Genomic DNA, 23,959 nt, shown 5'->3' on the forward strand with positions numbered 1-23,959 from the left:
CCTCTATTTTCAGAAACTAGCACAGCTGTCAAAGTATCTGCATGCCCCTCCCAAGCCGTACATAGGGACTTGGACCGCGTCCATCATCTATTCTGCGGCACGCACATGAAATGACCTTACGCTCTTTATTAAAAGGCTGAAATTGTATGTGCGCCCCAGCCCCCCCCCGGCCCCCCACCGCCTTTTAACAGAAATGGCTCAGAGAACAGCTGCCCAGGATCAGCTCAGCTTAAGCTGTAGGCAGTGACTAAAATAGAAACCAAGGGCCAAGGCCCCAGAGTGAGCACTGGACAAAAACACCAGCCTCTTCTCAGAAGACACAGTGGAGGCACCATACCAAGCCCTGTTTCCTTCATTTATAAGGCCAATTTCCAGATCTTTTCCTCGACAGTTAAACCTTGAATTATCTAGGGCCAGGCGAGAGCGCAGCTGGTTAAGGGCACATGTTAGCATGCTCCAGGACCCTGGTTCAAGCCCCTGGGCCCCACCTGTAGGAGGAAAGCTTCACGAGTGGTGAAGCAGGGCTGTATGCAGTGTGTCTGTCTTCTTTCTCTATCCACCTTCCCTCACCAATTTCTCTCTGTCCCACTAAATAAAGTTAAATTAAAAAAAAAAAAAATAGCAGGGGTAGATAGCATGATAGTTATGCGAAGAGACTTTCATGCCTGAGGCTCTGAGGTCCCAGGGTCAATCCCCTGCACTGGCATTAGCCAGAGTTGAGCAGTGCTCTGGTAAAATAAAAATATAGGGGGACGGGGGCAGGGTGAATATTAAAGTAGGTTAGTACATAGCAAACTGGTTATGCAAAGAGAAGCTTCGAAGACCCAGGTTCGATCACCCACACACACACACAAGCCAGAGCTGAGCAGTGCTCTAGTTAAAAAAAAAACAAACAGGGGAGTCGGGCTGTAGTGCAGCGGGTTAAGCGCAGGTGGTGCAAAGCACAAGGACCGGCATAAGGATTCCGGTTCGAACCCCAGCTCCCCACCTGTAGGGGAGTCGCTTCACAGGCGGTGAAGCAGGTCTGCAGGTGTCTATCTTTCTCTCCTCCTCTCTGTCTTCCCCTCCTCTCTCCATTTCTCTGTCCTATCCAACAACGACAACAACAATAATAACTACAACAATAAAACAAGGGCAACAAAAGGGAATAAATAAATTAAATAAATAAATAAATAAATAAATAAAACCTTGAATAATCCCCTTGGCATGGCAGCAGAAGATTCAAAGCACAAACTGGGTCACCCACCCTATTAAGTCTCTAAGGCCCACGAGCAGAGAATAATCTTGGGATTAAGACCTGCCACCAAACCCAGATGGCCTCCCTGCTTCCCTGGAAGTTACTACCTGAAACCTGACTCACTGATTCTACCACTCGAGGCCTTTTCAGCAGCACCGCAACCCTCTCCGCTCCCCTGCCAGGCCCAGGAATCTCCATGAACAGAAGTCAACCCCCACGCCACCCCACCTGGGCCGACCCTGCCCCATACCTGGTAGACAAAGCAGATGGTGGGCGCCTGGCAACCATACAGGAACTTGACGTCGATGACGTGCAGCTCCTCCAGGCGGATGTTGAAGGCCTTGAGCTCCTTGTTGTCTCGGTCCAGGGGAATGACCTTGAAAAGGCCATCATAGAGGCGCAGGCCGATCATGCGACACTCGGGGTCGATGATGCCGATGATGCCCGTCTCCGAGGGACGGCCAATCCGGTCCTGGGAAGTGGAGCTGGACTTAGGGAATGACCACGGTGGCCGACAACATGACACAGGCCACTCCGTGCCATTTGCTTGGTCTGGTTTCAGGAGTGGTTAGTGACACCAGCGGCGTCTACTTGGCATGTCCAGGAGCCTCAACGTGGGTGCGGCCCTTTCAGCAAGAGGCTGCTGCCTCTAATCACTCCTCCCTCTGCCTAAGTTAGGACTCAAGAGGCAGCGACCACACCACACTTGCCTGAGCAGTGCTCTGGTCTCTCTTTCTCTCTCAAAGTAAATGAATCTAATTAAAAAAGAAAAAAAGGGGGTCGGGCATTGGCGACCAGGTTAAGCGCACATGGTACTAAGCGCAAGGACAAGAGCAGGGATCTCAGTTCGAGCCCCCGGCTCCCCACCTGCGGGTGTGGGGGGATCACATCACAGATGGTGAAGCAGGTCTGCAGGTGCCTCTCCCTCTCTATTTCCTCTCCCCTCTCAATTTCTTTCTGCCCTGTCCAATAAAAAGAGGAAAATGGCCACCAGGAGCAATGGCTTTGTAGTACAGGCACCGAGCCCCAGCTTACAACACTGGAGGCAAAAAAAAAAAAAAAAAAAACAGGAGGAGGAGGAAGATGAGCTGCTCCTAACACTTCAAACTACTCCCCAATACTGACAGCCCTACCTGGGGAAACTCATCACTTAAACGACCACCTCACCTGGACATTGCCATGGGCTCGAGTGATTATGTCGATGCTCTCCCCGTTCTGCTTATACTCCAGAATGCAGGCATTGTATTTTGCAGTCAGGATGAACAGGAGGTCCTTGCTCTCTCCCTGGAAACCAAGGTTACATTCTCAAAAGAGGCTCTTTCTGGTCAGGGAAATTAGCATGATGATTAGCATGATGATTGCATGATGATTATGCAAAAAGACTTTCAAACCGGGGCTTTGTATCTCCCTATCACTCTACACACACACACACACACACACACACACACACCCACCCACCCCATAACCAGAGATGTTTATAAAGTTCCTTTTGACTTCTATTTTGTTTTTCTTATATTTGCTAGGACAGAGAGAAGTTAAGACGGGAAGGGGAAATAGGGAGAGAGATACCTGCAGCACTACCTCACCACCTGTAAAGCTTCCACCCTACAGGTAGGGGACCCAGGGCTTGAACGCAGGTCTCTGTGCATGGTAACCTGTGTTCTCAAATCAGTAGGCCACCTTTTGAAACAGGAAATACCAGTCTAATCTCTGAATATGCTATTCTTTAAAAACAGTGCTTTTCTACCCTGAAGATGAGATCCTTGGTGAGGACTTAAGAGACAACACACGTGCCCCCAGGGTATGTATAAAAGGCCAAGCTGGAACTGGTAAACAACCAGACTGTGCTCTCAGGAGTTTTCCAACTCTGCTCGCCACTCCCATGGATTTCATCTTAGACTAATCTCAGTCATTCCTTTGAAAGGTGAACACAATGTTTTTCTCTAATCATCTTCCAGAATCTGGAGGGAAAGGACGCGTTGGATAACAACAGAAACTGAACTCTCAAAACAACCCACACCCCAGAAGGGGTATTTTTTCGTTCCAAGGGACGTGGTGCAGTGGATAAAGTGTTGGACCCTCAAGCATGAGGTCTTGAATTCGATCCCCGGCAACGTATGTGCCAGAGTGATGCTCTGTTCTCTTTCTCTCTTTCTCTTTCTCTCTCTTAGATAGAGACAGAGAGGCAGAGAGAGAGAGAAAGAGACCATAGCTCTGAAGCTTCCTTCAATGCGGTGGGAGCCGGGCTTGAATCTGGGTCGTGCTCATGACAAAGCAGCAAACTATCCAAGTGAGCTATTCTGCCAGCCTTGTTCTCTTTCTCTCAAAAAAAAACCTTTGAACCCACTGCTTTCTTGTCAGATTCAAGTAAGATAATAAAGTCACATGGTGAGTATCTGCATGAAACACCTGCACTGTAATAATGGTGATAATATAAAAAATATTAACATAAAAGTGAAAGCTTAGTACTTGCTAGGTCACGTGTTGCTGAATCATTCAATCCTCATAATCACCCCCAGGGACCATACACTGCTAACCCCATTTCACTGGCAGGTCCATTAAGGCTCTGAAAGACCTTATGTGATGTGCCCGTGGGTTTAAGAAAAAGGGCTGAACCCAAACTGCCCTTGACCTGTGACTCACTATGGCCCACTGTACACAGTGATCCACCCACACTGCAAACTGTGGAACTTTTCCCCTTCCAAAAAAGTCAACTTGAAGCCCCCAAAGATAGTTCAGACACAGAGCTTGGGACTTGCATGCATGAGACCCCAGATTCAATGCCAGAGCTGAATGGTGTTCTGGTCTCTCTCGCTCTATCATCAAGATAAATAAATCTTTTCAGGCAAGAAGCTAGCACAATGGTTATGCAACAGGTTCTCATGCCTGAGGCTCCGAGGTCGTAGGCACACACCCTGGCACCACCATATGCCAGAGCTGAGCAGCGCTCTGGTTAAAAACAAGATGAACAAATCTTGTTGTTGTTGCTCTTAAAGCCTTTATTTATTTAAAGAAATGGAACCAGAGCATCACTCTGCTGCACGTGCTGCCGAGAATTGAACTCGAGACCTCGTGCTTGAGAGTCCAATGCTTTCTCCACTGCGCCACCTCCCAGACCACAGATCAGTCTTCTAAGACGTTCCTCTATGGAAGTGCTTAAGTGTGTAAAATAAAAGACAGTCTATCATTCTAAAAGATAAAAGCTTTTCTCTTCTCAGTCTCATTCCACCTACCTCAAGCAAAAGGAAAGGTCAGAAAGACACCTCCCAGCCCGCCCAGCCCTGAGCACTCACTCACCTTGGGCCTGAAGAGCTCCATGACGGCGATCTTCCCATACATGCCCACCTCTTTGACGGGCCGGAGCCCCTCCGCGGTGACCACATAGATCTCTAACCTTGTGTTCTTGGCGATCAACAGGTTCAAGTCTTCAGCTGAAGTGAAGTGGCCTGAAAGAACACACCCTCTAACTTCTGAAGCCAGGGCAGGGTGGAAATATGCTGGGATGCTTCTCTCTACTTCTGGGGCCTCTTAGCCACCCACATGTGTTTCTCTTGTTCCTGCCAATCACCCAGTGCCCCACACCAAAACCCAGAACCGGGAGACTCTGTTAGACTCGTAAGGAAGCTACCTCCCTGGCCAGGGTAAAGAGACTGAACCTAAGAGCAACCCCATCTTTCCACTGAAAGCTGTAACCTCCAGTTTTGCTTTTCCTATTGCAGTGGCAGGCCTGGCCTCTTAATTAGTGGGTGTTTGACTCTAATCTTATCTAAGGACTCATACAGTCGGCACCAAACCCGGCAGGGGAAATGCAGAGAAGACTCTGAGCTGTAAAGTAAAACCTGGCTGTGTCCAGACCTCTTCGCCTTTCAGCAGCTGAGTATATTTCAATGCCCCGCCACACACACACACACACACACACACACACACACACACACACACACACAGTCTCCCGACAATAGTTGTACAACAGTTGTTTGGGGATCGTGGCTGAGATTTCCATAAACACACAAGTTGCTGGTCTCCCTAGGCTGCTCGGAGTGTCTTGCAACAATGCACACAGTTCACAAAGCTGAGTCCTGCTAACCCTCCTCGCATCAGCGACCCCGCCCGGGGGTGGGGGGTGGGAAGAGACCAAGCCAGGGAGAAAGAAGAGGGTCCCCTTCATGGGACAGCCCTTCCTTCCTTCATGTTGGAGCCCCCAGCCGCCCGCCTCGGGGGGAAAGTCGCCGTCACCACCATCTGCCGCCCCCCGGGCGCCCCCAGCAGCGCCGCACACCCCGCTCGCACCTGGAGGTCTGTCCGCTCCCCGCCAAGGACAGGGGGACCCCCGGCGCAACCCGCCCACCCCGAGGCGAGCGCTGCTTTGAAGCCGTCGGCCGCACCTTCCACCCGGGGCTCCGGTCCCGCCGGCCGCCCTAGGGGCCACCCCCGAGGGCCACCCGCCTTCCTAGGCCTCGATCCCCGCCCCCCCATCCCGCCGCAGCTCCCTCCCTGGCCGGGGGGACAGGGGGAGATCCCCGGCCTTGGCAGCCTCACCGGTCACGCAACCGTTCACGGCGGTGGGCTTCTGGGCCGTTACCACGTAGTTGTAAGACATGTCGAGGCTTGGGGCCGGCCCGTGGGGACTCGGACGCGAGGCGAGAGCGCTGGGCAGCAGCGGAGAGAGAGGGACCCCCGGGCGCGCGCAGCCAGCTCCACCGCCGCCGCCGCCGCCTCCGCCCCAGAGACACGTTGCAGGGCAGAGCGGCCGCGGCGCGGGGCATCACGGGACGGCCTCCCGGGGTCTCTTGGAGGACTCCGGGAGCCCGAAATGGCCAACCCGGAGAGATCCCGCCCCCCCCGCGCGCCGAGACCCCGCCCCTCGCGCGCCGAGCCCCGCCCCCCCGCGCCAAGGACCCGGATGAGGGCACGCTGCCGAGGGGCCTTGTGAAGCAGCGGCGGTTACGCAGGTGGCTGTGGCGGGCGGGGCGGGTGGGGTGCTGCCTGCGGACCCTCCGCCGGTCCTGCGCCCCCGGCCGCGCCGTGCCGAGCCACATTCCAGTCCCGGGGCTCTCGGGGCTGTTCTTCCATTTGGAACCGGAAGGATGGCGGAGGCCGGGGGAAGGGAGGGAGGGAAAAGCTCTACGTGCTGATGCACCTCCGGACCTTGCAGATGGACCCCAGTGACCGATCGATCGCCCCGGGGCCTCGCCTGGAGGTGGGGGGCACCCGCATGCGCCCCCTGGAGTGGTGTTTTAAGTCTTCTAACTTTGAGGGACCCACCAGGCCGCTCGTGCAAACACTGATCTCAAGCACAAAGCTAAATTTTTATTTATATTTTAATGAGAGACAGGTCATAGCACCTCTTTTTCATGTGCAGGTGCTGGCGATCAAACCAAGGATCTCAGGCCTGCGCTTTTTGTGCACCCTCCCTAGAACCCCCCTCAAAAAAAAAAAAAAACACCTGGAATTTCCCGGTTCAGAACTTTAATAAGCCTGGAAAAATAGGCTAACCCTGCGTCTTTCCGATAATTAACGGGCATCAGAAAGACCCCTGGGGCTGCAGGAGGGGAGCCACGTGGCTTGCAGCAGCTGTAGAAAACTACGGGAGCCACAGTCCTATTTTACAGACGAGAAACTGAGGTTTAGGGGAAGTGGTTTTTATCTAAAACACCCCTCATCCCAGTAAGAGGCAGAGGCAGAGCCCAGGGGTAGACGGAGCCCGAGTTCCTGCAGCTCCAGACCTATACTCAAACCCCTGGAATCACCACACACCCCCACAATCACCCCCCACTCCCAACACCTCTGAACCGGACTAATAGGAGCAGAGCTAAAACATCGCTGTGACTTAACACGGTGACTTCCCAGACCACAAAGTAGCCATCTGCGTTTGGCCACTGTGGGATCGCATTAGAAAAGGACTTAGGGTTTTTTCTTTTTTTAAAAAAAGAACACTTGGTGTGAGTCCTCTGACAAGCATTGACCTTGGAGGAGTCACTCAGATTGGGAGTCAGTTTCCCGGATGCACAAGGGAACCCGAACCCACTGCTTCCTGCCCCCTCCTGCACCGTGCCAGTCCATGCCTGTGAGAGCAGGTGTGTGGTGACTTTGCAGATGTCCTACTTCATGACAAGCACGTGGGAGAGGTGAAGTCCCTCTGTGCTGATGAATGGGCACAGGCGGCCCATGCCAACATGGATCAATCTGCCTGCCGCCAGCCAAGGGCAGTTGTGAACCTTGGCCAGCCCCACACTCTTCCCTCATTCCCAGATCATGTCCTAGAATTTGAACTGGGATCAAAGTCTGAGCCAGCTCCCTGATTACTAGGGTCCTGCAAGCGTCCCCATGCCAGTCTCAGGCTGCCAGTGCCACCCGCAGCTCACGCTGTCACCTACCTGCAGGTGCGGCTGCCACCTCCTCTGTGCTAACCCCCCAGGTAGCACCTGTCCGCTGGCCCGGCCTCCCAACGAGACAGTGTGAACGCAGTTTGCTTCGGTCTCTGCACTATGGTGAGTCCCTAGAGAACCGGCTTAAGGAAGGGCAGGGTGCCGTGGCTTGGAGTAGTGGGGGTGCCAGCCCTGGGCATGCTGAAGTCCCCTGGAGAGACGCTGCTGCCCCCTGAACTTCAGGGAAGTGACTACCCATCACAAAAATGTCAGTGAATCAAGGCAGTTTTCTCATGGGCTGGCCTCAGAGATGGGCTCTGTACCGCAGGAGGTTCAGCATGTGCTTGGGCATTGCTCCAGGCCCACCTTAGAACTTTCTGAACCCCGGCAGGCCTTGGACAGACCTGGGTTCCAATTTCAGCCAGCCACTGAGAAGCTGTGTGACCTTTTACAGAAGACCACAGTTGCAGAGGCCTCAAATAGTGTCTATTCAGCTGCCCTTCCTCTTCCATCCCCTGGGAGCCAGGGGAAGTACTGGTTCTCCAGCTCTCTCTGGCTCTGGTTGGGGAAGATTGCAAACCCCAGGCAAGGTGCTTTCTTGGAGGGTGGTGGCACAAGAGGCTGGGCTTGGGCAGGAGATCTCCTCACAGCTTCAGGAATGTTGCAGCCTCTTCTGGGTTCTGAGAGTCACCTGTCCAGGCTTTTCCTGAGAGCCAAGACCTTTGCTGTCTGCAGCCTCAGAAAAACAGCAGCATGTGCAGAAATGGAACCGGCCCAGTATCAGGTGGACTTGCTGGCCGTGTGACCAGGACCAGAGTTGTCTCACTGTGCCTCAGTTTCCTTGCCAGGCTACTCCATCCTGTATAGGGCAGTCAGGGAGGTGAACTGAGACGAGCTCAGAACACTCAAGTTGGGGAAACAGCTCAACTGGTAGACCCAGCATTGGCATGCTTAAAGCTCCAGGTTTAATCCCTGGTGCCATACCACAGAGGTGCTCTGGTTTCTCTGTCTCCCTCTCTATATCTCTCATAGAAAATCCTATCTTGGGGACTGGGCAGTAGCACAGCGGGTTAAGTGCATGTGGTGCAAAGCACAAGGATTGGCACAAGGATCAGTTCAAGCCCCGGCTCCCCACCTACAGGGGGGTCACTTCACAAGTAGTGAAGCAGGTCTGCAGGTGTCTGTCTTTCTCTCCCCCCTCTGTCTTCCCCTCCTCTCTCCATTTCTCTCTATTCTATCCAACAACGACATCAATTAACTACAACAATAAAAAACAACAAGGACAACAAAAGGGGAATAAATAAATATAAAGAAAAAGAAAGAAAATCCTATCTCATGGTCCAGAAGGTGGTGCAGTATATAAAGAGTAGGACTCTCAAGCCTGAGGTTCAGATTTCAGTCCCAGAGTTATGTCTGGTTCTTTCTCTCCTCCTATCTTTTTCATTATTAAATAAATAATTTAAATCTTGAAAAGAAAATCCTATCTCCCGTGAAAAAGTGTTTTTTTTTAAAAATTTATTCCCTTTTGTTGCCCGTGTTGTTTTATTGTTGTAGTTATTATTGTTGTTATCATTGTTGGATAGGACAGAGAGAAATGGAGAGAGGAGGGGAAGACAGAGGAGGAGAGAAAGATAGACACCTGCAGACCTGCTTCACCGCCTGTGAAGCAACTCCCCTGCAGGTGGGGAGCCGGGGTTCGAACCGGGATCCTTATGCCGGTCCTTGTGCTTAGCGCCACCTGCACTTAACTCGCTGCGCTACAGCCCGACTCCCAAAAGTGTTTTTTTTAATGTTTTTTAAATTCTTTTTATTATCTTTATTTATTGGATAGACACAGCCAGAAATTGAGACGGCAAGGGAGAGAGAAAGAGAGACATCTGCAGTACTAATTCACCACTTGCGAAGCTTCCCCCCCTGCAGGTAGGGACCGGGGGCTCAAATCCAGGTCCTTGAGCACTGTAACGCATTCGCTCAACCAGGTGCACCACCACCTGGTCCTTTTTTTTTTTTTTTTTTTTTTTTGCCTCCAGGTTATCACTAAGGCTCAGTACCTTCACTACGAATCCACTGCTCCTGAAGGCTATTTTTACCCCTTGTGTTGACCTTGTTGTTTATCATCATTATTGTTGTTATTGCTGCTGTTGTTGTTGGGTAGGACAGGGGCAGAGAAAGATAGATACCTGCAGACCTGCAGACTTCTTGTGAAGTGACCCCCCTGCAGGTGGGGAGCTGGGGGCTCAAACCAGGATCCTTTCTCCAGTCCTTGAGCTTTGTGCCATGTATGCTTAACCCGCTCCATTACTGCCTGGCCCCAGCTTTTTTTTGTTGTGGTTTTTTTTTGTTGTTGTTGTTCTGTTTTCTTTTTACCAAAGCATGGTTGAGCCCTGGCTTGTGGTGGTGCAGGGGGTTAAACCTGGAACTTTAGAACCTCAGGCATGAGAATCTCTTTGCATGACTACCATGTTAGCTACCCCCAAGCAAAATAAGTTTTTAAATTTAAATTTTTTTTATTATATTTATTTATTGGGTAGAGACAGCCAGAAATTGAGAGGAAAGGGGAGATAAAGAGGGAGAGATGCAGTGGTCTGGTAGGTGGTGCAGTGGATAAAGTATTGGACTATTAAGCAAGAGGTCCTGAGTTCAATCCCCAGCAGCATGTGCACCAGAGTGGTGTCTGGTTCTTTCTCTCATATCTTTCTCATTAATAAATAAATAAAATCTTTAAAAAAAAGAGGGAGAGATACAGAGAGATATCTGCAGCACTATTTCACCACTTGCAAAACTTTTCCCAGTGGTGGGTGGGGACCGGGAGCTTGAAAACAGGTCCTTGGGCATTGTAACAGGTGCGCTCAACCAGGTGCTCTGCAACCCGATTCCATATATCTTTTTATTTATATTTATTTACTTATTCCCTTTTGTTGGCCTTGTTGTTGTAGTTATATTGTTGTTGTTGATGTCGTTGTTGTTGGATAGGACAGAGAGAAATGGAGAGAGGAGGGGAAGACAGAGAGGGGGAGAGAAAGACAGACACCTGCAGACCTGCTTCATCTGTGAAGCGACCCCCCTGCATGTGGGGAGCCAGGGGCTCGAACCATAAATCTTTTTTAAAAAGCACTCAACAGGGATGAAATGATACAATGGTTATGAAAAAGACTTTAAAGATTTGTTATAACTCTTTTTTTTAAACTTTATTTATTTTCCCTTTTGTTGCTGTTGTTGTAGTTATTGTTGTTATTGATGTCGTCGTTGTTGGATAGGACAGAGAGAAATGGAGAGAGGAAGGGAAGACAGAGATGGGGAGAGAAAGATAGACACCTGCAGACCTACTTCACCGCCTATGAAGGGACGCCCCTGCAGGTGGGGAGCCAAGGGCTTGAACCACGATCCTTATGCCGGTCCTTGCGCTTTGCGCCACGTGCGCTTAACCCGTTGCGCTACCGCCCAACTCCCTGTTATAACTTTTTTTTTAACCTTTATTTTATTTGCTAGAGACAGCCAGAAGTCAAGACAGAAGAGAGAAATAGGAGGAGAGAGAGAGAGAGAGAGAAACACCTGCGGCACTGCTTCACTACTTGTGAAGCTTTCCCTCTGCAGGTGGGGGCTGAGGGTTTGAACCCAGGTCCTTGCACATTGTAACATGTGCGCTCAATCAAGTGCCCCCAAAAGTGTTTTTTAAAAGATTCATTTGGGAGTTGGGCGGTAGAGCAGCAGGCTAAGCGCAGGTGATGCAAAGCGCAAGGACCGACGTAAGGATCCTGGTTCTAGCCCCCGGCTCCCCACCTGCAGGGGAGTCGCTTCACAAGCGATGAAGCAGGTCTGCAGGTGTCTGTCTTTCTCTCCCCCTCTGTCTTCCCCTTCTCTATCCATTTCTCTCTGTCCTATCCAACAATGACATCAATAACAACAACAATAATAACTATAACAATAAAACAAGGGCAACAAAAGGGAATAAATAAATATTTTTTTAAAAAAGATTCATTGATGCTTGAGATTTCAATGCTTTGTCCACTGTGCCACTTCCCAGGCTGCAAGATTTATTTATTTATTTATTTATGGAGTAAGGGGAAAAACCAGAGCATCACGCTGACATATGTGATGCCAGAGATCAAACTTGGGACTTTATGCTTGCAAGTCTGGTGCTCTACCCGCTGGGCTGAGTGCTGCTTAATTTTTTTCACCAGAGTACTGCTTATCTCTGGCTTATCATGTGTGGGGGGGTAACCCACTTAACCCCACTGCACTACTGCCCGACTCCCAAATTAATCTTTTACAAAACACTTTTGAGGGGCCGGAGCTTCCCTTCTCCTCTCAACTTCTGGCTGTCGCTATCCAATAAATTAAAGATAATAAAAAAATTTTAATTAAAAATTAAAAAAAAAACATTTGGGGGATCAGGCAGTGGGACACCTGGTTAAGCACTTCCATTATAGTGCGCGAGGACCTGAGTTCAGTTTCTGGTCCCCACTTGCAAAGGGAAAGCTTCACGAGCGGTGAGACAGGGCTGCAGGGATCTGTCTCTTTTCCTCTCTGTCTTCCCCCCCTCCTCAATGTCTCTGTCTCTTATCAAATAAATAAAATGTTTAAAAAACAAAATTTAGCAGAGTGCTGACCTAGTGTGATGGCTTTGCCCATGGACTCTGAGGTAGACAGAGTTTCAGGTTCAAACCCCGTTCTCAGCTCTGGCCTTTCTCTCTGTGTCTTTTTCTCTGTATCTCTTTCTCAGAATTTCTCTCATTAAAACAAAATTGGGGCACTGGGTAGTGGCGCAGCGGGTTAAGCACACATAATGTGAAGTGCAAGGACTGGCCTAAGGAACCCAGTTTGAGTCCCCGGCTCTCCACCTGCAGGGGGGTCGCTTCACAGGCGGTGAAGCAGGTCTGCAGGTGTCTATCTTTCTCTCCTCCTCTTTGTCTTCCTTTCCTTTCTCCATTTCCCTCTGTCCTATCCAACAACAATAACAACAATACTATTAACAACAATAATGATAACAGCAATGATAAACAACAAGGGCAACGAAAGGGGAAAAAATAGCCTCCAGGGGAGTTGGGAGGTAGTGCAGTGGGTTAAGCGCAGGTGGCGCAAAGCACAGGGACCGGTGGAAGGATCCTGGTTTGAGCCCCCGGCTCCTCATCGGCAGGGGGAGTCTCTTCACAAGCGGTGAAGCAGGTCTGCAGATGTCTATCTTTCTCTGCCCCTCTCTGTCTTCCCCTCCTCTCTCCATTTCTCTCTGTCCTATCCAGCAACGACGGTAACAATAATAACTACAACAGTAAGACAACAAGTGCAACAAAAGGGAATAAATAATTTTTTTTTTTATCTTTAAAAAAAAAAGGCCTCCAGAAGCAGTGGATTCATGCACCGAGCCCAGCAATAACCCTGGAGGCAAAAAAAAAAAAAAGTATCAATGAGAGAGCTAGAGAGAGAACCAGAGCATCACCCAGGCACACGGGATGCTGGGAATGAAACGCATGACACTATGTTTGAGAGCCCAAGGATTTATCCACTGTACCAACTCCTTGGCCACACACATACACACCTGTCACTGAGAAGCAGTTCCACTCTTCTGCTCTCCCTTTCTCTCTTCCTCTTTCTCTCTCTCCTTGGCCTGCACTCTTTCCTTGTCTATGAGCAGGTGGGCTGTCCATGGTCCCTGCCAACCCCAGAAAATGGCAATGTTTGCACCAAGGAACCAGGAATAAGTGGTTCCCAGGCAGGACTCAGTTCAGCTGGAGGTGGCTCCTCTAGCCACTAGGTGTCGCTGGGGGCCGAGCCCTCTGGGTCCCCCTTAAGACCTACTGGTGCCAAGTACAGGAGCAGCACCCTCTTTACAAAGCCCATTCAGGGAGCTTCGCAATTCAGAGCCTGTCTGAACCCAGGCCTAAGGGCTGCAACCTCCATGCCGCCCTGCTCTGCCCTGCTGTGTTCCCAGGTGAGGTAGGGTGTCCTCATGACCCTCACCCCAATCCCCTCCTCGCTCCTCTCCCACAGACCTCCAAGAAACTGGTGAACTCTGTGGCGGGCTGTGCCGATGACGCCCTGGCTGGCTTAGTGGCCTGCAATCCCAGCCTGCAGCTCCTACAGGGACACCGAGTGGCCCTGCGCGCTGACCTGGACAGCCTCAGGGGCCGGGTGGCTCTGCTGTCGGGCGGGGGCTCCGGCCACGAGCCTGCCCACGCTGGTGAGTACCTTGGGTCAGGTGGAGTGCTGGGCAGAGTGAACAGGGGGCCGTAAGCTGGGGTGCTGGGCAGAGTGGATGGGGCTCCACAGTGCTGGTAGGAAGCCCTCAGAGCAGAGCCCAGCCAGAGCCAAGGGCAGGAGCCTGGATCCCACTTTCCTACTCCCTGCCAACCCTCCCCCTGGGCCTCAGTCTCTACATTAGTTTATTTTCCCCAAGATTCATTCATTTCATTTGAGAGTTTCACATGAGACAGTGAGCAAGAGCAAAGCCACCTCTGGCATATTCAGTGCCAGGGATTGAACTCTTGGCTTATCCATCCACTGCAAAACTCCTGTCACTATTTTTTTCTTTCATATATAATTGTCTATTTTTGTCAGAGCCCTGCTCAGCTCTGGCTTAGGGTGGTGCTGGAGATTGAACCTGGGACCTCAGAGCCTCAGGCATGAAAATCTCTTGCAAAACCATTATGCTGTTTTCCATTATGTTTATTGCTGGGGCTCGGTGCCAGCACTATGAATCCACTGCTCCTGGAGGCTATTTTTTCCATTTCGTTACCCTTGTTGTTGTTGTGCTTGTTGTCATAGATGTTGTTGGATAGGACAGAGAGAAATGGAGAGAGGAGGGGAAGACAGAGAGGAGGAGAGAAAGATAGACACCTGCAGACCTGCTTCACCGCTTGCGAAGCGACCTTCTGCAGTTGGGGGGCTCGAACCGGGATCCTTACGCTGGTACTTGGCGCTTTGCGCCATGTGCGCTTAACCCACTGCGCTACTGCCCGACTCCCTTTTTTTTTTTTTTTTTTGTAGACTAGGTAAGGGAGGACAGAGAGACACCACAGCACTGCTCCACCATCCATGGAGCTCTCCCCAGTGCAGTGATGGTGCTGGGGCTCTAATCCAGGGCCTGGAACCTGGTAAGGTGCTTCCTCCTCCAGATGAGCTCTCCCAGGCCCCAGAGCTTCTAGCTCCAAGCACTGAGCCAGGCTCCCCACTCTGAAGCCCAGCAGCTTGAGAAGCCCCACAGCCTTCTTCCATCACCCTGCCTCGTCTGTCTGTCTGTCTGTCTGTCTGTCTTCAGGCTTCATCGGGAAGGGGATGCTGACAGGAGTCATTGCGGGAGCTGTGTTCACCTCTCCGGCCGTGGGCAGCATCCTGGCCGCCATCAGGGCAGTAGCACAGGCGGGCACAGGTACGCCTGGCGGGCAGGGGGTGGCAGACACGGGGCAGGGAATTGTGTGGGAGGCGAGGGCACATGCTGACGGGACCCTGCTGGCTGCTCTGGCAGTGGGGACCCTCCTGATTGTGAAGAACTACACGGGGGACCGGCTAAACTTCGGTCTGGCCCTGGAGCAGGCCCGAGCAGAGGGCATCGCTGTGGAGATGGTGGTGATTGGGGACGACAGCGCCTTCTCCGTCCTCAAGAAGGCTGGCCGTCGGGGGCTCTGTGGCACTGTGCTTATCCACAAGGTGGGCTGAGCCCCTCCCTCCACCCAAGCCCTGGGAGCCTCCAGCGCTTCTTGCTCTGTGACCCCACCCCCACCCCTCCACTGTCTGAGCCTGAAGAAGGCTGTTATGATCCAAACTGCCTGGTACAGGGGCAGAAACAGACTCACAGACCATTGGAATAGGGCCGATAGCCCAGGGTTAGGGTTGGGTGTACCTGGTAAAGTACACACATTAGTGTCCAAGGACCCAGGTTGAAACCCCCTCCAGCCCCCACCTGCAAGGAGGAAGCTTCACAAGCTGTGGAGCAGTGTTGCAGGTGTGTCTCTCTTTCTCGCTCTGTCTATATCCCAATCTTTCTCCCTGTGCCTGTCTTTATAAGAAAAGGGAAATAGAGTGGGATGGGCGGTAGCACACCGTGTTAAGCTCACATAGTACAAAGTGTGACAACCTGAGCAAGGATCCCAGTTCGAGCCCCAGCTCCCCACCTGCAGGGGGTCACTTCATAAGCGGTGAAGCAGGTCTGTGTGTGTCTCTCTTTCTCTTCCCTCTCTCAGTTTTTCTCTGTCCTATGCAATAAAGCAGAAAAAAATGGCCTCCAAGAGAAGTGGATTCGTAGTGCTGTCACTAAGCCCTAACAATAACCCTGAGGCAAAAAAAAAAAAAAAGGAAAGAAAAAGAAAATAGAGAATTAAAAAATTGAGAAAGTGCAACAAAAAAGGAAAATAAATAAATTGAGAGCCCAGAAGTGAGACCTCATACCTGTGGACAGCTAGCTAATTTATAACAAGGGAGCCTAGGGCGTAAAATGGAGGAAAAGCTTTAAAAAAATTTTTTTAGGATTTACTCATTTTATCAATGCTTGATAGGACTTAGAGAAATTGAGAGGGAGAGGGGAGATAGACAGACAGACAGACCTGCAGTGATACTCCTGCACTTGTGGAGCTCCCTCTCCCTTCTATAGGTGGGGACAGGGGTTTGAACCTGGGCCCTTAAATATGGCAGTGTTTGCACTCAAGTGGGTATGCCACCGCCCAGCCCCGATTTTTTTTTATATATATTTCTTTACTGGGGGATTAATGTTTTACAGCCACCAGTAAATGCAGTAGTTTGTACATGCACAGTATTTCCTGATTTTTTTTTTAAAAAAAGATTTATTTATCTATGGGAAAGAGAAAGACTCAGAGCATCACTCTGGCTCATGCGAATCTGAGGGACAAACTCAGGACCTCATGCTCAAAGCTCTAATGCTTTAACCACTGAGCCCCCTCCTGAGGCAGTGAAAGGTGAACCTTTTCAACAGATGAAACTGGGACAGCTGGGTTGAAAGCTGCAGAGGACCTACCTGGTGTACTGCACCAAAGTAAAAGACTCTGGGGTGGGTGGGGGGAGAGGACAGGCCCTGGAAAAAGATGGAAAAAGATGACAGAGGACCTAGTGGGGTTGTCTTGTTATGTGGAAAACTGAGAAATGTTATGTATGTACAAACTGTTGTATTTACAGTCAACTGTAAAACATTAATCCCTCAGTAAAGAAGTTAAAAAAAAAAAGCTGCAGATGACCAAAACAGGACCACCATGTGTCCCCATGCACAAAAGTCAACTCCAAATAGATGTAGGACTTGGACATTACGCAAGAAACTGTCAGAGAGAGGCTTATTGTTGTTTTTCTTAATAAAACTTAAAAAAAATTTATATTTATTCCCTTTTGTTGCCCTTGTTGTTATTGTTATAGTTATTACTGTTGTTACTGATGTTGTCATTGTTGGATAGGACAGAGAGAAATGGAGAGAGGAGGGGAAGACAGAGTGGGGGAGAGAAAGATAGACACCTGCAGACCTGCTTCACCGCTTGTGAAGCGGCTCCCCTGCAGGTAGGGAGCCAGGGGTTCGAACCAGGATCCTTAGTCTGGTCCTTAGGCTTTGCGCCATGTGCGCTTAACCCACTGCGCTACCGCCTGACTCCTGAAAAGAGAGGAGTTTAACACACTACTCCCCCAGATAGAGGCTTTAAAGTCCAGTGCTCTTGACACTGCTCCACTCTTGGGCTGTCCTTTAGCCCCTCTCTCCCTCCCTCCCTCCCTCCCTTCCTTTCTTTTTGCCTCCAGGATTATCGATGGGGCTCAGTGCCAACACTACTCCTGTGGCCATTTTTCATTTTTATTGGATAGAGGCAGAGAGAAACTGAGAGGAGAGTGGGAGATAGAGAGGGAGAAAAACAGAGAGACACCTGCAGACCTGGTTCACCGCTTGTGAAATGACCCCCCCCTCCCCCCGCAGTGTGGAGCTGGAGACTCAAACTGGGATTTTTGCACGGGTTCTTTTGCTTCATATTATGTGCACTTAACCCAGTATGCCACCTCCCAGTCCCTGTCCTTTTCTTTCTTTTTAAAAGAATACTTTTAAAAAAATCTATTCGGGGAGTCGGGCGGTAGCACAGTGGGTTAAGCGCACATGGTGCAAAGTTCAAGGACCGGCATAAGGATCCCAGTTCGAGCCCCCGGCTCCCCACCTGCAGGGGAGTCGCTTCACAGGCGGTGAAGCAGGTCTGCAGGTGTCTATGTTTCTCTCCCCTCTCTGTCTTCCCCTCCTCTCTCCATTTCTCTCTGTTCTATCCAACAACGATAACATCAATAACAACAACAATAATAAAAACAAGGGCAACAAAAAGGAAATAAATAAATTTAAAAAAAAAAATCTATTCGGGGGAGTCGGGCTGTAGCACAGCAGGTTAAGCGCAAGTGGCGCAAAGCACAAGGACCGGCATGAGGATCCCGGTTCGAGCCCTGACTCCCCACCTGCAGGGGAGTCGCTTCACAAGCAGTGAAGCAGGTCTGCAGGTGTCTATCTTTCTCTCCCCCTCTCCCTCTCTGTCTTCCCCACCTCTCTCCATTTCTCTGTCCTATCCAACAACTACGACAATAATAACTACAACAATAAAACAAGGGCAACAAAAGGGAATAAATAAATTTAAAAAAGAATAAAAAAAAAATCTATTCGGGGGCCGGGTGGTGGCGCACCTGGTTGCGTGCACTGTACAATGCGCAAGGACCCAGGTTTGAGTCCCCAATCCCCACCTGCAAGGGAAAACTTCACAAATCGTGAAGCAGTGCTGCAGGTGTCTGTCTCTCTTCCTCTCTGTCCCCCCTTCCCTCTCAATTTCTGGCTGTCTCTATCCAATAAATAAATAAAGATAATAAAAAAAATCTTTTCATTTATTGGCTAGAGACAGAAAGTAAGAGGTCTAGGAGGTGACGCAGTGGGTGAAACTGTGGACTCTCGGGGAGTCAGGTGGTAGCGCAGCAGGTTAAGCACAGGTGGTGCGAAGCGCAAGGACGGGCGTAAGGATCCCGGTTCGAGCCCCCGGCTCCCCACCTGCAGGGGTGTCGCTTCACAAGTGATGAAGCAGGTCTGCAGGTGTCTCTCTTTCTCTCCCCCTATGTCTTCCCCTTCTCTCTCCATGTCTCTCTGTCCTATCCAGCAGCGATGACATCAATAACAACAACAATAATAACTACAAAAATAAAACAACAAGGGCAACATAAGGGAATAAATATTTAAAAAAAAAAAAAAGCTATGGACTCTCCAGCATGAGGTCCCAAGTTCGATTTCCCATTATCACATGTACCAGAGTGATGCTCTGGTTCTCTTTTTCTCATATATGAATACATATGTTCAAAAGAGAGAGAGAAACTGAGATGGAAGGGGAATTAGAGAGGGAGAGATAAAGAGAGAGACCTGCAGCCCTGCTTCACTGCTTGTGAAGCTTCTCCCCTGGGAGTTTGAACCTGGGTCCAGCAGAGTGAGGTCCCCTCCCCACTTAGCAGCCCTCCCCCCCAGTGATGCAGTGACCCCCATCTCTGTGGGTGCAGGTGGCGGGCGCTCTGGCAGAGGCAGGTGCGGGGCTGGAGGAAATCACTAAGCGGGTGAGCGAAGTCGCCAAAGCCATGGGTGAGTATGGCCCAGAGCTTGGGGGAGGGGAGCAGGAGGCCTTGGGACTCAGCACATTCCTGGAGCAGCAGCCCAGGAGGGCTTCCCAGGGAAAGTGCCGTGGCTGCGGGGCACTGCTCAGTCATGCCCAGCCATGAGGCTATGGCGGGCAGAGCTGCCTGGGAAGTGCCCGGAGCCAGCAGCAGCACGGTGACCCTCGCCCCTCACTCACAGGCACACTGGGAGTGAGCTTGTCCTCCTGCAGCGTCCCTGGCTCCAAACCCACCTTTGAGCTTACTGCCGATGAGGTCGAGCTGGGCCTGGGTAAGCTCTCGGGCCATGTCCTGTCTGGCCTGCTCCCCAGGTTCGGTCCCCCTCTGCCTCTGTCCTGGGAATGCCCACCTGGCTTTGCGCCCAGCCAGTTCCATCTGTCCTTGCGCCGTGTTCACATCCAGGGCTCCAGCCCTAGGCCTGTGGGCATTACCCAGCTGCCTGCCTCTGCTCACACTATTTGGGTCCTCATTCCCCCCACATTGGCTGTGTGCAGCCCTTCCTTGAGCGGCCACCCCAAAAGCCACTCTCTTCCTTACATTTTGCTCCCAGAGTGAAGGGTGCTTTTCTGGAAATGGTGACTGAGCCTAATCCAAGGTATTCACTAGTTAAAAACTCAAGCTTTTAGCTCCCAGAGTTGAGACTAGTTTTTCAGTGTTCCACCCTTATACACACACAGACTCAAGTACAAACACATATACACATGTGCCCCCCTTGCAAAGCCCACAGTGGAGGTACCTTAGGGCCCGAGTGGGTCTGCAGTGAGTGCTCTGTCCATAGGGATCCACGGGGAGGCTGGTGTGCGACGGATAAAGGTAGGTGTCCCCCCAACCCAACCCTTGGGCCCAGGCTGACCTAAGCCGACCCCACCCCCCCCAACCACACACAGCTCACCCTTGCCCCCTACGCCCCCAGATGGCCACCACTGATGAGATCGTGAAGCTCATGCTAGACCACATGACCAGCCCATCCAACGTGTCCCACGTGCCTCTGAAAGCCGGTGAGGAACTGTCACTCACTGTCCCTCCCCCAGCCCCCTGCCTATCCCTATCATCCCTGCAGGGAGGGTCTCACCCGAACCCTTGTCCTCCTGTCTGCAGGCTCTTCCGTGGTTCTTATGGTCAACAACCTGGGTGGCCTATCATTCCTGGAGCTGGGCATCGTGGCCAATGCTGCCATCCGATGTCTGGGTAAGTCCTCCCTCCCCGCTCCCCCAAAGAACCAAAGTCACCTCTGGGAGGCCCCACTGTCCCCTCCATGACCTCAACTCCAAAGAGAGGCTGAGTGCAGGCACCATGGCTCCTCTGCCTCTCGCTCAGCCAGCTGCTCTGCCTGAGGGTGTGTGGCCCTGGCATCTTCTCTCCAGCCCAAGGAAGGGGTGGGGATAGCTCACCCGCTAGAGCACAGGCCTTCTGTGCACATGGCTCTGGCTTCGTGACGGCACAGTGGAGCCCTACTGTGGTAGTGTTCTTTCTATCTCTCTCAAGTCAAAACAACAAAAATATTCCTGCCAGGAACCTTAAAAAGAAAAAAAAAAGTCCGGAGTGGTGAGGCTTTAGTGGCAACACATAAAACAATAATGATGACTGCCCCTGCCACAAAACATTGCCTGGGATTACATGACGTCAAGCCTGTGGACGCTTTTAGCATAGCACCTGGGAGCTGGGAGGGCTTAGCCAGGAGGGCATATGACAACCATCTGTCTTTCCAGGGAATGTAGGCACCTGGGGCACCTTTGGGGCGATGCCCCAGGACCTCAGGGCCCCTACTCCCAGTCCTTGTCTCTTCCTCTTGTGTGGCGCTCTGATCTCTGATGGTGATTGGGTGGCCCCCTGACCTCATTCCTTGTGCCCTCCTTGCAGAGGGCCTCGGGGTGAAGATTGCCCGGGCACTGGTGGGCACCTTCATGTCAGCCCTGGAGATGCCTGGTGTTTCTCTCACCCTCCTGCTGGTGGACGAACCGCTGCTGAAGCTGATAGGTGAGGCCTGGAACTTGGGGTGCTGGGGATGGGGAGGTATCCAGCCAGACTTCCATGGGGCTAGAAGGAGGGTGGGGTATAGGCCTTGTGGAGCTGTGATCTTCAGACCCCTCTTTGATTTCTCTGGCCAGCTGTGGAGGCTGGTGTTGGGGTCCTGCCTGGGACTCCCTTCTGCTTCTCTTGTCCATAGTAAGCACTCAAGACATGAGTGTGGAGGTGGAGGGAGCCCCATTCCCTGAGTCTTGAGGTCCTCTCCTGTCCTCAGATGCTGAGACCACTGCAGCAGCGTGGCCCAATGTGGCCCGGGTCCCCGTAAGTGGGCGCAAGCGGAGCCGGCCAGCTCCCATAGATCCCCCGGAGGCCCCTGACTCCACTGCTGTAGCAGGTACACCGCCCTGTAATTGGGGACAGTGGCCTGGGCTCTGATCTAAAACCTGCCGAGGTAGGGGTGCTTTGTGGGGTGTGCAGGGACCCCCCGGTTCCCCATCTCCCACCCCGTGGAGCCAGATGCCACGTTCCATCCACCCCCCAGGCTCAGCCTCCCAGCGTGTGGGGCTGGTGCTAGAGCGGGTGTGCTCCACCCTCCTGGGCCTGGAGGAGCAGCTCAATGCCCTGGACCGGGCTGCCGGTGATGGGGACTGTGGCACCACCCACAGCCGTGCTGCCAGAGGTGAGCCAGCTGTGGGGCCGGAGGGGATGCCGAGGCACCTTGACACTGGGATCCAGGCATTTGCTGAACCCAGACAGTTCCCAAAACACTTGAATTGCTCACTTGGGGATCCCAGCTTTGACCTTGCCAAGTGGGGTGATTCAGAAAATGCCAGGTTACAGAAAGAGGTGCTTTTTTTTTGGGGGGGTAGACACACCAGGTCAGAGGGACACATTACCTTTCAGTGATGGCAGCATCACTCCCCCCCCCCACTAAATGACTGTCAGCACCTATCCCCAGTGCCCCTCAGCACCCCAAGAATCCTCAAGCCCCCACCCACCCCTCTACCTGGCAGTGAGGCTGTGTCCCCCTTGGGTTCTGAGCCCCTGGCCTCCCCTCTCTGCCTACAGCCATCCAGGACTGGTTGAAGCAGGGCCCACCCCCCGCCAGCCCTGCCCAGCTCCTCTCCAAGTTGTCCGTCCTGCTCCTGGAGAAGATGGGGGGTTCCTCCGGGGCAGTGAGTGCCAGCAGCATCCCCCGCTCATGGATGGGAGGGCAGCGGAGCTCTGGGCCAGCTCTCACATGCAGTACTCTGTCCACACAGCTCTATGGCCTGTTCCTGACGGCTGCAGCCCAGCCACTCAAAGCCAAGACTGACCTCCCGGCCTGGTCTGCTGCCATGGATGCCGGCCTGGAGGCCATGCAGAAGTGAGCCAGAGCTGGCCTTGGGGTGCCTGGGAGTAAGGCTTGGGTGTGGGGGCCCTGACCCTCACTCCTACACTTCCCTGCAGGTATGGAAAGGCGGCCCCAGGAGACAGGACCATGGTGTGTATGCACCCAGCCCCTCCCCTTCTGGATGCGCAAGCCCCCACCCTGTACACATCCCCCAAAGCTTGACCTCAGCCCCTCCCCACATTGGTACAGCTGGATTCGCTGTGGGCAGCAGGACAAGAGCTACAGGCCTGGAAGAGCCCCGGGGCTGGGCTGATCCCCATTCTGACCACAGCTGTCAAGGTGAGCAGGAGCCACAAGAAATGGCTCGGAGCCCCTGGGACCCCCATCTCCACAGAGTTGCCCCCCCCACCCTGTGTGTCTGTCTGGGGCACAGTGAACCCTCCAGTCGGTGGTGGCCCCTGGACTGCCAGAGGCAGAGAGGCAACCTTCCCACCCCAGTGACATTGGTGGTGGTGTCTTGCTAGCCAAGGTGGGATAGGAGGACCTGGGCCCTAAGGCAGGAAGCTTGGTACCTTGACCTTGAGCCTGCGCCCACATTCTGCCCCCCCCCTCCGCACCTCCCTCCACCCTAGAGCGCAGAAGCTGCAGCTGAGGCCACCAAGAACATGGAGGCCGGGGCTGGGAGAGCCAGTTACATCAGCTCGGCACGACTGGAGCAGCCAGACCCTGGGGCGGTGGCAGCCGCGGCCATTCTCCGTGCCATCCTGGAGGTGATGCAGAGCCAGGGCTCCTGAACGCCTCCCTCCCTGCCACGCATAGGCGGCCACTGCCATCTCCTCCAACTCCAGCTGTCCCCCCCCTGGCCTCTGAATTCAGTAGGTGTCCCTTTGGCACTGCGCTGTCCTCCTCAGGGAGGGTGGGGGTCCTGCCCCCATCCCCTGGCTCTGCTCCAGCCAGGGCCTGGCTTTCATGCTCAACATGGCTGGGTGATACCACCTGCACCTGGCCCTGACCTCCTCTGAAAGGTACCCAAGCCCAAGCCAGGGCAGACAGCAAGCCAATAAACCATACGAAACAACAAATCCTATTCCCGTGGGCTTTCTGTCTCCAGGTGAGTGGACACGGTGACCACCAATGCTCTAGGACATAAGACATGACTGCAGGTGGCCCATTTCCCACCCAAGACCCAGAGGCAGGTTGTGCAGCTGGACAGGCTGTACGGGGCCTCCCCTCCCAATGTGTTATGCCCCCGGGGAGTGCCATTGTCTGCACTAAGCCAGCAGACATAGTAGAGGCTCTTTGGGGAGCAAAGGAGACACCAACAGGAGAAGGAATCACTGTATTCTAAGCTGGGTGGGGGAGAGAGCAGAATCTACCCCCAGCCAACCCTTGAGTGTCTTTCTAGAACAATCTCTGGTGGCTTCCAGGAGAGCAGGAGGGGCAGAGCCTGGCACA

The 23,959-nt window shown here is 52.5% G+C and overlaps 2 protein-coding genes across 2 annotated transcripts in view; one reads left to right on the forward strand and one right to left on the reverse strand.

Moving 5' to 3' along the window:
- DDB1 (damage specific DNA binding protein 1) overlaps window positions 1–5,996 on the reverse strand; it is a 37,251-nt gene extending 31,255 nt beyond the window's left edge. The window contains exons 1-4 of the mRNA XM_060176290.1: window positions 5,774–5,996; window positions 4,535–4,683; window positions 2,405–2,521; window positions 1,488–1,709 (exon numbers count right to left, since the gene is read on the reverse strand). Coding sequence (XP_060032273.1) covers window positions 1,488–1,709; window positions 2,405–2,521; window positions 4,535–4,683; window positions 5,774–5,834 — 549 coding nt within the window. The 5' untranslated portion in view covers window positions 5,835–5,996. The remainder of the gene's footprint in view (window positions 1–1,487; window positions 1,710–2,404; window positions 2,522–4,534; window positions 4,684–5,773) is intronic.
- A 93-nt stretch (window positions 5,997–6,089) lies between these two features.
- On the forward strand, window positions 6,090–23,586 carry TKFC (triokinase and FMN cyclase). The gene is made up of 18 exons (XM_016189681.2): window positions 6,090–6,186; window positions 7,618–7,725; window positions 13,591–13,780; window positions 14,858–14,968; window positions 15,065–15,246; window positions 19,093–19,171; window positions 19,385–19,474; window positions 19,982–20,016; window positions 20,117–20,201; window positions 20,302–20,391; window positions 21,064–21,180; window positions 21,446–21,565; window positions 21,713–21,850; window positions 22,240–22,346; window positions 22,434–22,537; window positions 22,621–22,654; window positions 22,754–22,843; window positions 23,137–23,586. Exons 2-18 carry the CDS (start codon window positions 7,723–7,725, stop codon window positions 23,296–23,298), a joined length of 1,737 nt encoding a protein of 578 aa, XP_016045167.1. The 5' UTR covers window positions 6,090–6,186; window positions 7,618–7,722; the 3' UTR covers window positions 23,299–23,586.
- The last annotated feature ends 373 nt before the right edge of the window (window positions 23,587–23,959 follow it).

Source organism: Erinaceus europaeus, chromosome 17, assembly GCF_950295315.1.
Source record: "Erinaceus europaeus chromosome 17, mEriEur2.1, whole genome shotgun sequence".
Lineage (NCBI taxonomy): Eukaryota > Metazoa > Chordata > Mammalia > Eulipotyphla > Erinaceidae > Erinaceus > Erinaceus europaeus.

What these genes read in the sequence shown, in the direction of transcription:
- TKFC (XM_016189681.2), top strand. An exon ending in ACCGCTGCTGAAGCTGATAG is followed by an intron (nt 21,181 to 21,445) that starts GTGAGGCCTGGA and finishes TCCTGTCCTCAG; the next exon opens with ATGCTGAGACCACTGCAGCA. An exon ending in TGGGGGGTTCCTCCGGGGCA is followed by an intron (nt 22,347 to 22,433) that starts GTGAGTGCCAGC and finishes CTGTCCACACAG; the next exon opens with CTCTATGGCCTGTTCCTGAC.